This window comes from Stegostoma tigrinum, chromosome 49 (assembly GCF_030684315.1).
Source record: "Stegostoma tigrinum isolate sSteTig4 chromosome 49, sSteTig4.hap1, whole genome shotgun sequence".
Lineage (NCBI taxonomy): Eukaryota > Metazoa > Chordata > Chondrichthyes > Orectolobiformes > Stegostomatidae > Stegostoma > Stegostoma tigrinum.
This window is the reverse complement of record NC_081402.1, coordinates 3,415,594-3,430,781: the sequence shown is the minus strand read 5'-3', so window position 1 is coordinate 3,430,781 and position 15,188 is coordinate 3,415,594. Positions and strand designations below refer to the sequence as shown.

At 50.9% G+C, this 15,188-nt stretch overlaps 1 protein-coding gene across 1 annotated transcript in view; it reads left to right on the top strand.

The window, feature by feature from the left end:
- irak1 (interleukin-1 receptor-associated kinase 1) overlaps positions 1–14,883 on the top strand; it is a 33,343-nt gene extending 18,460 nt beyond the window's left edge. The window contains exons 8-14 of the mRNA XM_059643195.1: positions 504–619; positions 903–1,107; positions 2,850–2,918; positions 3,792–3,977; positions 4,456–5,026; positions 12,112–12,237; positions 14,477–14,883. Coding sequence (XP_059499178.1) covers positions 504–619; positions 903–1,107; positions 2,850–2,918; positions 3,792–3,977; positions 4,456–5,026; positions 12,112–12,237; positions 14,477–14,532 — 1,329 coding nt within the window. The 3' untranslated portion in view covers positions 14,533–14,883. The remainder of the gene's footprint in view (positions 1–503; positions 620–902; positions 1,108–2,849; positions 2,919–3,791; positions 3,978–4,455; positions 5,027–12,111; positions 12,238–14,476) is intronic.
- Positions 14,884–15,188: the final 305 nt, after the last annotated feature.

Sequence of the window (15,188 nt, the reverse complement as noted above, 5' to 3'; positions counted from 1 at the left end):
ACTCAGGCACCAGGGACTACTTGTGAACCTTGCAGGATCTGATGATGATCACTGATTGCTGTCTCAGTCACCATCTCTGAGCCTGGCTTCAGATTCCTGATAGTGATTGATATTTAAAAGCTGTCGCTTCCCTGAGCATTAACCAGGGACTGTGGGTCCAGTGGCATTGTCTCACACTCTGCCACAGAGCCAGAATGGATAATCTGGCAGAGAGATGTTACTTGGTTAGCTCTTCAGCGTCCGGTCTGTGTTTGGTAGGAGCAGAGGGCTTTTGTAGGATTGAGGTAATGGAGTTGACACGTTGAGGCTAAGGTCAGTTAGCTTATCCCCTCAGCTGGCACCTCGAGCCTGTACTCCCCAGTTCCTGCGTGCCTCTCCTGTAGCACTGCCCCAGTCTGAATCCCCAGGGTAGGGTCGGTCCTTGAAAGATCTGATAGCCGTGTATTTTTTTTACCCCTGCTTGTCTTACTGTACGCCCTGACCGTTTCCCTTGCTCTCTGCAGGACGGCACTGCTCCGCTGCTGTGGCCGAGGCGACTGGATGTGGCTTTAGGAACTGCTCGCGCGATCCAGTTCCTGCACTCAAGCAAGCCCAGCCTCATACATGGTGACGTCAAGAGGTAACAGGCTGGCACTTGCAACGTTCTGGGATTCACTTGTCGTGCAGAGTCTGTCACACAGGCGCGTGCTGTCTCTCTCGCGCTCTGTCCTATTGGGGGTGGAGGCCATGCTATCGGAGACTGGATGCCGCGGGGGTGCTGCACTGTCAGAGGGTGGGCATCGAGTGGGAGCCATTTAACTGAAGCCTGATCAGGCCTGGGGAGAGCTCCCACTGTTTTGGAGCACTGTTTCCACAATGTACTTGTCCTCATTATCATCTCAATGTGCCTGTCCCTTTCTCAGTTCCAACATCCTCCTGGATGAAAATTTTGTTCCGAAGCTTGGCGACTTTGGGCTGGCGCGGTTCAGCCGATACTCCAGTAATACTGGTAAAAGCTGTACCGTGGCAAAGACACAACCCCTGCAGGGAACCCTGGCATACCTTCCTGACGAATACATCAAGAGCGGGCAGCTGTCTGTGGAATTGGACACCTACAGCTTTGGAGTGGTCAGTACAGCCTTTCCACCACTGCCCCTGCCCTGGGAGTATTCGACTGGGGACACTGTAGAGGGAGCTTTACTCTGTATGTAACCCCATGCTGTCCATGCCCTGGGTGTGTTCGACTGGGGACAGTGTAGAGGGAGCTTTCCTCTGTACCTAGCCCTGTGCTGTCCCTGTGTTGGGAGTGTTTGATGGGGGGGACAGTGTAGAGGGAGCTTTGAACAAAGAACAAAGAAAATTACAGCGCAGGCACAGGCCCTTTGGGCCGATCGAGATCCTCCGTCTAACCTGTCATCTATTTTCTAAGGGTCTGTGTCCATTTGCTCCCTGCCCATCCACGTACCTGTCCAAATATATCTTAAAAGAAGCTAACGTGTCTGCGTCTACCACCTCTGCTGGCAACACGTTCCAGGCACCCACCACCCTCTGTGGAAAGAACTTTCCACACATATCTCCCTTAAACTTTTCTCCTCTCACTTTGAACTCATGACCCCTAGTAATTGAGTCCCCCACTCTGGGAAAAAGCTTCTTGCTATCCACCCTGTCTATACCCCTCATGATTTTGTAGACCTCAATCACGTCCCCCCTCAATCTCCGTCTTTCTAACGAAAATAATCCTAATCTACTCAACCTCTCTTCAGAGCTAGCACCCTCCATACCAGGCAACATCCTGGTGAACCTCGTCTGCACCCTCTCCAAAGCATCCACGTCCTTTTGGTAATGTGGCGACCAGAACTGTACACGGTACTCCAAATGTGGCCGAACCAAAGTCCTATACAACTGCAACATGACCTGCCAACTCTTGTACTCAATACCCCGCCCAATGAAGGAAAGCATGCCATATACCTTCTTGACTACCCTATTGACCTGCGTTGTCACCTTCAGGGAACAATGGACCTGAACACCCAGATCTCTCTGTTCATCAATTTTCCCTAGGACTTTTCCATTTACTGTATAGTTCTCTCTTTAATTTGATCTTCCAAAATGCGTCACCTCGCGTTTGCCTGGATTGAAATCCATCTGCTGAATTCTCAAGTCTATCTATTTGCTCTGTATCTAACCCCGTTCTGCCCCTGCCAGGTTGTGAGGATGGTGTTGGTGGGGGAGGTGGGTGATGTGGGAGGGGTGGGGGTGGCAATCAGTCACATTCTGACCCGTGTAAGTGCCCCTCTGTCTGACGATTGCATTAACTGTTGCTCGTGTCCCTGGGTTAAGGTCCTTGAGCTCTGTCCCAGTGCCACATGGCCTATATGGTTTACCAAGTCAGCCCACCACTGCCTTCTCAGGGGGCAGCTAAGGATGGGCAGTGAATGCTGGCCCGGCCAACGATACCCTTACCCCATGAAAGAGGAGAATTAGCACACAGGAGCAGGAATTGCTTCAGACCGTAAATGGAATGTTAAAAAGGGAAATGGGAGTACAGAAACCTTGCTCCATCTGTACGGGGTGTAGGAGAGACCCCATCGGGAGCACCGTGTACAGTTCTGCTCCTCTCACTGAATGAGGGATAGACTGACACTAGAGGCAGTTCACTTGCCTTGGCAGGTTGGGGGGTGCTGTGCAGTTGGGGTAGAGAGGAAGGGCAGTCTGATCCGCTGTGGCGCTAATGATTGAGGGACTGGACGGCCTCACCTTGCTCTCCGATCTGCATTGCTGTGCAGGCCTCCCTCTCAGTGACGTTACAACAGTGTCATGTACACTTTTCCAAGTGACCTCTTCCCTTTTCCTCCTCCCTCATCCCTCGACAGGTCCTGTTGGAGATCCTGACTGGACGCAAAGCCCTGGAGAGTGATGGATCAGCTAGCTCCAAGTACCTGGTAATCCCAGGTTCTGCCTGGCCTCCCTGTTGTTGGGGGAGGGGAGGATGTGGTGGATGGGTGGGATAGTGATGGTAATGGCCGGCCGGAGGTGTCAGGCTGCGGGGGAGGTGGGCTGGTAAGCCAGCCCTTTCGCTGGGGCAGTCCCTCAAACAGAAACAGTACATTTACTGACCACCCTGGGAGCTGAGGATGAAGGGCTGGTTATAGGAATGATATCATGAGACTTGAAAGGTTTCTGAAGAGATTGACATAGATTGGAGGGTTTGAGCTGTAGGGGGGAGACTGAATAGGCTGGGGCTATTTTCCCTGGAGTGTTGGAGGCTGAGGGGTGACCTTTATAGACTTTTATAACAACCATGAGGGGCATGGATAGGGTGAATAGATGAGGTCTTCTTCCCCCAGGGGTAGGGGAATCCAAAACTAGAGGGGCGCAGGTTTAAGGTGAGAAGTGAAAGGGACCTGAGGGACAGCTTTTTCACACAGGGTAGTGTGTGCATGGAACGAGCTGCCAGAGGAAGTGTTGGGGTCTGGTACATTTACAACATTTAAAAGGCATCTGGATGGGTACATGGATAGGAAGGGTTTAGAGGGATATGGGCCAAATGGAACTGGGTTAATTTAGGATATCTGGGTCAGCATGGATGGGTTGGACCGAAGGGTCTGTTTCTGTGCGGTACATGAGTGAGTGATGGGTGTCGCTGGTCTGTACAGTTAGCCATGTTTCTGGGAGCGCTCAGCGATTCCCGCCATGTCTCTGCCCTCCGTGTGCTGTCCCTTTTACCAAGTGTTTGGAAGGGGTGGGGGTGGGGGATGTGGGCGCTCCGTCTTGTGTGTAACGCACCGCCCTGAGGCTGTCTTCCTGCCCTGCAGAAGGATCTTGTCGAGGAGGATGACGGTGAGGCTGAGGGGCAGAGCATGCGGGCCGCCACTCGGATCTGCCGCAGCCAGCTGGACAGGAAGGCAGGAGAGTGCCCAGGCCACCTGCCCCTGCAGCTCTGCTCTCTGGCCTGTCAGTGCCTGGAGCGCTGGAGAAGGAGGAGACCGAAAATGACCAAGGTAACGAGAGCAGTCACTCCCCATACCTCGCTTTCACAGTGAGGCAGCTGTGGTCTGTATTTAAACACTGCCCCAGGGCACGGTCAGGAAGTCTCTTCACACCCAAAGCCAAACTACAGGCTGTTTTGCCGGACACGCCCCCCGCCCCCACCAACCCCAACCCCAACCCACACGAGGTTCGTCCAAGAGGCTGGGTTTTGTAGAGCACCTCTCAAAGGGGGCCAGAGGACGTGACACAGACGGGGAGGGGTGTAGGGGTGGGAAGGGGACGTACGGCTGAGACGGGGAGGGGGCGCAGGGGTCAGAAGGGGCAGCAGAGATGGGGAGGGGGCGTGGGGGGTCAGGGGGGCGGCAGAAACAGGGAGGGTGCATGGGGGGGGGTGGTTCTGGGGCTGGTATATTGTGGGGGGGGGTGGTGGGGAACAGTACCCAATGGGCAGTGCCTCACTTTTTCCAACCCCCCCCCCCCCCCCCGCAGGTTTACGAACAGCTGAAGGCTCTAAAGAATCTTGGCCAGGCCTCGGGCCCAACTGGAAGTCTGCCTGATGCTGCCGGCTGTTGGCTCGGTGGGGGGCCAGAGCCCGCGGACGTCCTGGCCGACAGATTGCGAAGCACCTCACTCAGTCCTGTGGAGGACACGTACAGATTCGGCTCGCAGTTACACCAGCCACTGCCTCCCAGCTGTTGGCAGACCCACCCCGGAGCCTCCATGTACCCATTGCGGGCGAAGTATGGACCCAGTGACTCTTACCCAGTGGATTCCCTCTCCTCCTGCAGCAGCCTATGCCAGCCTGTAGAGAGTGACGAAAGCTCCATCGATGCTGGAGGTGGTGTCAACAGCTTTCCGCCTCGACTCGGTTTTGACAGCCCCAGTGGTGGTTCCCGGTGGGACTGTGGTAACAGATCGTCAGTAACAGCTTACACTCCCCTGACTCTGCACAAGGACACTCAGTGCCTGGCACCAAGCAACCAACCCGGATTATCCCGACCAGAGGCTGTCAGAGACTCGAGGAGATCTGCAGCCTTTTCTGTCTCGGACTCTTCTCAAGGTAAAGCAGGAAGTTCCTAAAAGATTTAAAAACCTCTCCGTGGCACCCAGATAAGATCCACGACAGAGGTGGCTTTACATCGGGATCGGTCTGTAAAAGCCGTGAGGATTTGTCTTTGTGCTGGGCCTTTTGCAACCCACTTGAAGTAGTAGAATCCTAGCTTAAAAACCAAGGGGCGGCACAGTGGCTCAGCGGTTAGCCCTGCTGCCTCCCAGCACCAGGGACCCGGGTTCGATTCCAGCTTTCGGAGACTCTTGGTGAGGTTGCAATTTCTGCGGCTGTTCAGGCTTCTTGGCATAGTCCGGAGCTGTGCAGGTTAGGGTGGATTGGCCGTGGGAAATGCAGGGTAGCTGGGTGGGATGTTTTATTTTAGTTCATTCATTTGTGGGATGTGGACATGACTGGCTGGGCCCAGCATTTCTTGCCCTGTCCCTAGTTGCCTCTGGAGAAGGTGGTGGTGAGCTGCAGTCCACCTGCTATAGGCTGACTCGCATTGGGATTTTGACCCAGTGACAGGGAAGGAGCGGTGATCTATTTCTAAGTCAGGATAGTGAGTGGCTTAGAGGGGAAGTTGAAGGTGGTGGTGTTCCCATATGTCTGATTCCCTTGTCTTTTGGGATGGAAGTGATTGTGGGTTTGGGAGATGCTGTCTGAGTGTCTTTGGGGAATTTCTGCAGTGCATCTTGTAGATAGTACACACTGCTGCCACTGAGCATCAGTGGTGGAGGGAGTGGGTGCTTATGGATGTGGTGCCAGTTAAGCAGCTGTTTTGTTCTGGATGGTGTCAAGCTTCTTGAGTGTTGGGGCTGCACCCATCCAGGCAGGCGGGGAGTATTCTATCACACTCCTGAGTTGTGCCTTGTAGATGGTGGGACAGGCTTTGAGGAGTCAGGAGCTGAGTTACTCGCCGCAGTATTCCCAGCTTCTGACCTGCTCTTGTAGCCACTGTGTTTATGTGGTGAGTCCAGTTGAGTTTCTGATCAGTGATAACATCCAGGAAGTTGATAGTTCAGTGATGGTAACACCAGTGAATGTCAAGGGACGGTGATTAGAGACTCTCTTGTTGGAAATGGTCATTGCCTCGTCCCTGTGTAGTGTGAATGTAGCTTACTACTTGTCAGCCCAAGCCTGGATACTGTCCAGGTCTTCCTGCATTTGAACATGGACGGCTTCAGTCGCTGAGGAGCGGTGAATGATGCCGATCATTGTGCAATCATCAGCAAACATTCCTACCTCTAACCTCACGGTGGAGGGAAGGGCAGTGATGAAGCAGCTGAAGCTGGCTTGGCCCAGGGCACTATCCTGACGAAATCCTGCAGAGGTGTCCTGAAGCTATACCAGGTACGACTCCGACCAGCAGAGATTTTGCCCCCTGGTACCCATTGATTCTGGGTTTGCTCGGCCTCCTTGATACCACAGTCTGTCAAATGCAGGCTTCATGTCAAGGGCTGTCACTCTCGCCTCACCTCTGGAACTCAGCTCTCTTGTTCATGTCTGAAGCAAGGCTGTCATGATGTCAGCAGCTGAGTGGCCCTGGCGGAACCCAAACCGGGCGTCGCTGAGCAGGTACTGCTCAATAGCACTGTTAGTGACACCTTCCATCACTTTTTACTGGTGATCGAGAGTAGACCGATGGGGCGGTAATTGGCTGGATTGGATTTGTCCTGTTTTTTAACGTACAGGATGTACCCAGGCAATTTCCCACATTCTCGGTAGATGCCAGTGTTGTAACTTTACAGGATTAGCTTGGCTAGGGGAGCACAAGTCTTCAGTACTATTGCTGGAATGTTCTCGGGGCTTTGCAGTATCCAGTGTCTGCAACCGTTTCTTGATATCCTGTGGATTCAATCAAATTGGCTGAAGACTGGTATCTGTAATGCTGGGGACCACTGCAGGGGGCCATTAGAGACTCGATGGGCTTCCCCACTGCAGGGATTCAGTAGATTCTATGAGCACAGTTTGATTTTTTTTTTAAGTTTTAGAGATGACAGCAGGCCAGGCAGCATCAGGGGAGCAGGAACCTGTCCTGCACCTCTGCTGCTTGGCCTGCTGAGTTCCTCCAGCTCCACATTGTGTTACCTCTGACTGCAGCATTGGCGGTTCTTGCTGTCTTTGATTTAGTCTTAGATTTTATTGTCACACACTCATGGGAGTACAGTGAAAAATTTTCACCATTACCCCACACACCGTCATTTTGGGTACAAATATCTAGAATCAAAAACGTAAGAATGAGAAAGAAAGAAGAAAGGAACGAAGTTAAACTTTAAACATGACAATCTTCCTTGGTGTTAAGTGTTTGGTCATGGTGGGACCGCATTTTCTGCAAAGGTCTGACAAAGTTTCAGTCTTTTATAGAGAGCTTACTGATCTCCTCAGTGTCACAGCTCTCATCTAACAACCCCGGTCTGCCAGCTTTCCCCGAATCGCACGTGCTCAAGGACTGTTTTTAGCTGTCAACCTTGTTTCTCTGAATCTTCACACAATCACAGGGTCATTGACAAGCTAGTAAAGCCTGGTACACCCCAGGGAGTGTGTTTTGAAGTGAGGGCACTTTTGGAACTTGGGAAATGTGGCATTTGGGTTCTGTGTGGCAGCAACTGGTCTGACAAACATTCCCCAAACCATCTTGATATAGCATCAGAGATAGTAGGAGCTGCAGATACTGGAGAATCTGACATAACAAGGTGTAGAGCTGGATGAACACAGCATCAGAGCAGCAGGAAAGCTGACGTTTTGGGCCTAGACATTTTCTGATGAAGGGTCTGACGTTTCTGATGAAACGTCAGCTTTCCTGCTCCTTTGCTGCTCGGACTGCTGTGTTCAACCAGCTCGATACCTTGTTATCTCTTGATATCGCATCTGGAGTGTTAGAACATAGAACATTACAGCACAGTACAGGCCCTTTGGCCCTCAATGTTGTGCCGACCTGTCATACCGATCTCAAGCCCATCTAACCTACACTATTCCATGTACGTCCATATGCTTGTCCAATGATGGCTTAAATGTACCTAAAGTTGGCGAATCTACTACCGTTGCAGGCATAGCGTTCCATTCCCTTACTACTCTCCGAGTAAAGAAACTACCTCTGACATCTGTCCTATATCTTTCACCCCTCAATTTAAAGCTATGCCCTCTCATGCTCGCCGTCACCATCCTAGGAAAAAGGCTCTCCCTATCCACCCTATCTAACACTCTGATTATTTTGTGTTTCAATTAAGTCACCTCTCAACCTTCTTCTCTCTAATGAAAACAGCCTCAAGTCCCTCAGCCTTTCCTCGTAAGACCTTCCCTCCATACCAGGCAACATCCTAGTAAATCTCCTCTGCACCCTTTCCAAAGCTTCCACATCCTTCTTATAATGCGGTGACCAGAACTGTACACAATACTCCAAGTGCGGCCGCACCAGAGTTTTGTACAGCTTCACCAAAACCTCTTGGTTCCGGAACTCGATCCCTCTATTAATAAAAGCTAAAACACTGTATGCCTTCTTAACAACCCTGTCAACCTGGGTGGCAACTTTCAAGGATCTGTGTACGTGGACACCGAGATCTCTCTGCTCATCTACACTACTAAGAATCTTACCATTAAGCCCAGTACTTTGCTTTCCGGTTACTCCTACCAAAGTGCATCACCTCACACTTGTCTGCATGAAACTCCATTTGCCACCTCTCAGCCCAGCTCTGCAGCTTATCTATGTCTCTCTGCAACCTACAGCATCCTTCGTCACTGTCCACAACTCCACCGACCTTAGTGTCGTCTGCAAATTTACTAACCCATCCTTCTACGCCATCATCCAGGTCATTTATAAAAATGACCAACAGCAGTGGACCCAACACCGACCCCTTGTGGTACACCACTAGTAACTGGTCTCCGGGATGAACATTTCCCATCAACCACCACCCTCTGTCTTCTTTCAGCAAGCTAATTCCAATCCAAACTGCTATATCTCCCACAATCCCATTCTTCCGCATTTTGTACAATAGCCTATTGTGGGGAACTTTATCGAACGCCTTGCTGAAATCCATATACACCACATAAACCGGTTTACTCTCCTCTACCTGTTTGGTCACCTTCTCAAAGAACTCAATAAGGTTTGTGAGGCACGACCTTCCCTTCACAAGACCGTGCTGACTATCCCTAATCAATTTATTCTCTTCTAGATGATTATAAATCCTATCCCTTAAAACCTTTTCCAACACTTTACCAACAACTGAGGTAAAGCTCACTGGTCTATAATTATCAGGGTTGTCTCTACTCCCCTTCTTGAGCAGGGGAACCACATTTGCTGTCCTCCAGTCGTCTAGCACTATTCCTGTAGACAATGACGAGTTAAAGATCAATGCCAAAGGCTCGGCAATCTCCTTCCTGGCTTCCCAGAGGATCTGAGGATAAATCCCATCTGGCCCAGGGGACTTATCTATCTTCACCTTCTGTAGGATTTCTAATACCTCTTCCTTGTGAACCTCAATCCCACCTAGTCTAGTAGCCTGTATCTCAGTATTCTCCTCAACAACATTGTCATTTTCTAGAGTGAATACTGTTGAAAAATATTCATTTAGCGCTTCCCCTATCTCATCTGACTCCACACACAACTTCGCACTACCATCCTTGATTGGGCCTAATCTTACTCTTGTCATTCTTTTATTCCTTAAATACCTATAGAAAGCCTTAGGGTTTACCCTGATCCTATCCGCCAACAACTTCTCAAGAGCCAGGAGGAACTTCTGAGCTCTCTTTTTAGGTGTTTCCTGGCTACCTCGTAGCCCTCAAGTGCCCTAACTGAGCCTTCACATCTCATCCTAACATAAGCCTCCTACTTACTCTTGACCAGAGATTCCACTTTCTTCATAAACCACGGCTCCCGCACTCTACAGCTTCCTCCCTGCCTGACAGGTACATATTTATCTAGGACACACAGGAGTTTTTCCTTGAATAAGCTCCACATTTCTAATGTGCCCATCCCCTGCAGTTTCCTTCCCCATCCTATGCTCCCTAAATCTTGCCTAATCTCATCGTAATTGCCTTTCCCCCAGCTATAACTCTTGCCCAGTGGTATACGCCTATCCCTTTCCATCACTAAAGTAAACATAACAGAATTGTGATCGCTATCACCAAAGTGCTCACCTACTTCCAAATCTAACACCTGGCCGGGCTCATTACCCAGTACCAAATCTAATGTGGCTTCGCCCCTTGTTGGCCTATCTACATACTGTGTCAGGAACCCCTCCTGCACCTTCTCTGGACAAAAACTGACCCATCTATAGTACTGGAACTATAGTGTTCCCAGTCAATATTTGGAAAGTTGAAGTCCCCCGTGACAACTACCCTGTCTCTCTCACTCTTATTGAGAATCATCTTTGCTATCCTTTCCTCTACATCTCTGGAACTATTCGGAGGCCTATAGAAAACTCCCAAGAGGCTGACCTCTCCTGTTTCTAACCTCAGCCCGTACTACCTCAGTTGACGAGTCCCCAAACATCCTTTCTGCAACTGTAATACTGTTCTTGACCAACAATGCCACACCTCCGCCCCTTTTACCATCTTCTCTGTTCTTACTGAAACATCTAAATCCCAGAACCTGCAACAACCATTCCTGTCCCTGCTCTATCCATGTCTCCGAAATGGCCACAACATCGAAGTCCCGGGTACTAACCCATGCTGCAAGTTCACCCACCTTATTCTGGAAATTAATTACCGCTGTGGAGATGTCGGGGAGATGGTGTTGTGCGGTGTTGGCTGGATGCAGGACACGTGTGTCGGAAGCAGCTCCAAGGAGATGCCACACCTGTGCGGGGAGGGGCCTGTTTGCCCACTTTATCGGTTTGTTCACAATTGCCAATGACCTCAGTGTGGCTCGCCCCATCAGGCACGCACCCCCTTTGAGATGGGGAGGGGAACAAATTTCAAGGAAGTGGCAAGTTTTTGAGTGAAGCTGCCCTTTGTGCAGGAGCAGCCTCCCTCTCCATGATTCCAGTCTTCGGTTCGTGAAGAGAGACCGAGAGAAGCTGTGAACCTTTTTCCTGGGAGTGGAGAAGATTGTGGGTGAGGGAGGTTTTGAATAGAGGTGTTCAGGATCATAAACCGGGGGCTTCAATCAAGTAGGTGAGGAAGGAAATCTCGCCAGAGGCAGCAGGAGGGTGGTGCCCTGTCGGGGAGATGGATTGAGAGGGTATGGGATGAAGAACCGGAGGGGCTTTCATAGGGCGGGCACACAGAAGTGGGCCCAATGGACTGCGGCAGCTACAGTCAATGGCTTTGCTGATGCTGTACCTTGTCTGCCACCCAGTGGTTACGCTCTGACACTGCAGCCACTACAAACGAATGTCTCCTCCATTCACCCAGGGGGTTAGAGCTAGCTCTGAGGCTGAGTATTCCCGAGCGACCCGCCCAGCTGAGGGGCTCCCAAAATATGACCCTTTTCCGGCATTAAGCAGCAAACGAAGAGACAGCTTCTATCGGCTGGTTGGGTAGAGTCGCAGTCGCTCTCGCGCGCCTGCCCATGCTCGCGCTCCCCCTGTCCTTGCAGAGTGGTAGGCAGGCGGACGTTGAGTTGATGGGTACAATCTTTCTGGATTGGTTAGTTCTCAGGGATGGAGAAGAAAGTGATTGATAGCCTCTCGTCTGGTTCTGTGCATCAACTCCATCATCTACCTCAGTGCTAGTCATTCCCCTCAAAATCCTATTAATCTCTAACCTAAGTATACTCAAAGACAGAGCCTTTGACGTCAAGATTTCCAATGATTCCCCCCGTCCTGCTAAGTGAAGAAATCCCCCAACACCACCCCTGGAGGGAGCACGAGACAGGGTTTCAAGGGCTCGTGGGATGATGATGCCCTCTATGGAGCTTATTATAGTTGCTGATGGGGCCCTTTTAAAACCCTCTCCATTCGCACTTTGTCCAGTGGACTGTGCTGTCTTCCGTAGACACCACTCCCACCGAGAAAGTGTTCACTCCCTTTCTGGGGTCACGTGTGCTTGGGGTGGGGTGCAACGTGGCTCAAGGGCCAAGCATCATGGATTGTGACAGCCTCTCCCTAACTCTTTCTCTGTCTTTCCTTCTTTCCCTTTTCTCCTTCCATTTGCAGATTCGTCAGGCCCCAGCCACCAGATTGTTATGAACCCAGCGAAGCAGAGAATACTGGAGCAGCTTGCACTTTATAACGCGGGACAGATTGACAGCAGTGAGCTGCTGTGCTCCGCCTCTGGGCCTGGTATGATCCCACCGAGACAGGGTGGCAGCTTCATTGAGTTTGTCTTTTCCTCTAGGTGTCACAGGAACGGCCAATATTTAGTACATGTCTCTAATGACCCCTTCAGAAGGTGGAGAGCAGAATAGATGGGAGGGGGCCAGAAGAGGTAATACATTTGGATTTTCAAATGGCAGTCTCTAAGGTCCTAAGCATGAGGCAGTTAAATAAGACAAGAGCCTATGGTGTGGATATAGTGCATTAGCACTGGGTAATGAATGGGTAGGGAGGTGGGTAAGGAGGCTATTTTCAGGATGTTATTAGTGGTGACCCACAGGGATCAGTGCTGGAGCCCAATATCATTTTTAGTCACTAGGGCTCAGAGGAGGAAAGTACTGTCCCCGACTTTGTGGGTGAGCCAATAACAGGTGGGAGGATAAATAGCGAGAATGACACACAGTCTGCAGGGGATAGCGACAGTTTAAGTGGGTGGTCACAATCTTGACAACTGGGATACAGTGTGTGGAAATGAGAGGTTACACATTTGGGCAGGAAGAATAGAGGAACTGTGTATTATTTAAGTGGAGAAAGACTGCAGAAAGCTGTAGAACAAAAAGATTTGGGAGTCCTTGGGGTCTACAGGTGTGAGGCTTGAAAAGTGCAGCAGGTCAGACAGCATCTGAGGAGTAGGTAAGCCAGTGTTCAGGCTGAAACCCTTTGGGGAGGGGGAGATCAGCCCAGAAATGAATTGGGGCTAGGGAAAGATGGTGATAGGTGGATGTGGGTAGGGGGTTATTGTGATTGTTGAGTGTAAAGATGGACAGATTAGGTCAGGAGGGAGAGGGTTGGACATGGGATAAGGCTGGGGTTGGAGGGATTGTGAACCTGCTGAAGCCACTCTTGAGACCATTGGGGCTGTAAGCTGCCAAGGCGAAATATCAGGCGGTGTTCTTTCAGTTTACGTTTGGCCAAGGATGGACATATCACTGGGGGAGGGGGAGTTAAAATGGATGGCAACCAGATGGTCAGGTTGGTTGGCGCGTACAGAGCAAAGACGCTCTGAAAAGCGGTCCCCAAGTCTGCGTTTGGTCTCCCGATTATGGAGGAAACCACGTAGGGAGGACCGGATGCAATAGGTAAGGTCGGATGAAGTTCAGGGGAGTCTGTGCCAGATCTGTAAGGATTGTTTGGGGCCTGGGATGGAGGTGAGAGAGGTGGGGAGGTGTAGCACCTCCTGCGGTTGCAGGGAAAGGCACCGGCTGTGCTGGAGGGATTGATGGGGAGTGTAGAGCTGATGAAGGAGTCGCAGAACAAATGGCTTTATGATGGGCCTATGCTTGTTGGGGTTTAGAATAACAAGAGGCAACCTTATTTAAACATACAGCATTCTTAGGGAGACTTGATAGGGGAGATGTGGAGAGGTTGTTTCCCCCTTGTGTGGGAGAGTATAAGACCATAGGGGCAACATCTCAGAGTAAGGGGGTTGCTCATTGAAAACAGATGAGGAAGAGTTTCTTCCCTTCAAGGGGAGTGAGTCCATGGGGATCTTTACCACAGAGGGCTGTGTCATCAAATATATTCAAGACTGAAATAGATGTTTAATCAGTAAGGTGGGAAGGAGTTGAAGATTCCTGTAAAGAGGCAGGAAAGTGAAGGTGAGGACGATCAGATTAACCATGCCCTGGTGAGACCACAGTTGGAGGGCTGTGTACAGTATTGGTCTCTTTTTTTATTTAAGGGACGATTCCAGTGCTTTGAAGGCAGTTCAGGGAGGGTTTACCTTCCTGGAATGGGTTGGGCTGCTGTAGGAAGAAACGCTGGATGGACTGGACTTGTATATGCTGAAGTTTAGAAGTAGACTCGATTGAAACATCTCAAATCTTCAGGGGATCTTGATTGGGTGGTGGCGGGGGGGAGATGTGGAGAGGATATTTCCTTTTTATGGGGAGAATCTAGAACGAAGTGGGTCACTTTGAAAATCAGGAATTTTTATTTTCCTCTCAGAAGGCTGAGTGACTTTGGAGCTATCTGCCTCAAAAAGCAATGGAGGGGAGAACCTTTGAATATTTTTGAGGAGGCAGTGGATAGATTCACGATGAGCAAGCAGTGGCTGTTGGGGGTAGGTGGGCGATCAGATCAGCTACAATTGCAATGAAAGGGGGTAAGCAGGCGCAAGAGGGGCTGACTGGCCACCTCCTTGCTGGCATGTTTGTTGTTGTAAAGAGTGGTGAGTTTCCAGTGACCATGTTTGTTGTCTCTGCAGCTGACTGGTTGAGTCTTGAACGGCGAGCTCCAGAGGAGAGTGATGAGTTTGACTGAAAGAGGATGGGGGGAGCAGGGTTGGTTTTATCAGTAAGCCACCCTCCCACAGGATCCTGCACCACGGTCAAGTCATGACATCGCCTCTGCACCCTCCCCCACGCCATCGCTTGTCCGACGTGGTCACAGGTCCTGCTTCAGTATCCAGTGCCATCGCCCGTTGACAACAGACGCCTTCGAAGACCAGGGAGGGGAGAAAGCAGATCATGCCATGTTCTCAGGGTACAGAGGCTGGTAACAAAGGAGCAAGGCTTCACTTTCCCCCATCGTGTGGTCACCCTCGCCACCCTGTCTCACAGCGAGAAGCTCTGAGTTCATGAGGTTTCAGCCTAGCTCCAGTGAACCACGCCGCCCCCCCCCCCCCCGCCGGCCAGGCCTCGCTGATTTGCCACTGAGTATTTGTTACTTCTCCGGACGGTCGGGACTGTTGCTGGACTGACCCACAGTTAGCTCTCCCTCCGCTTGAGAGGTGAATGGAGAGAACTTAGCATGGGAACGGAAGAGGTAGCAGCTCCTCAGCTCTGCCCCGGTGCTCAATAAGACAGCAGCTGGTTGGGAATGTCCACAGGGGTCCAGTCCTTCAGCCGAAGGTCTCCGTGAGCCCTTTTCTTTTTGGTATTTGGGGAGGGTTTTATTTACAATAAACAGGTGAGTAG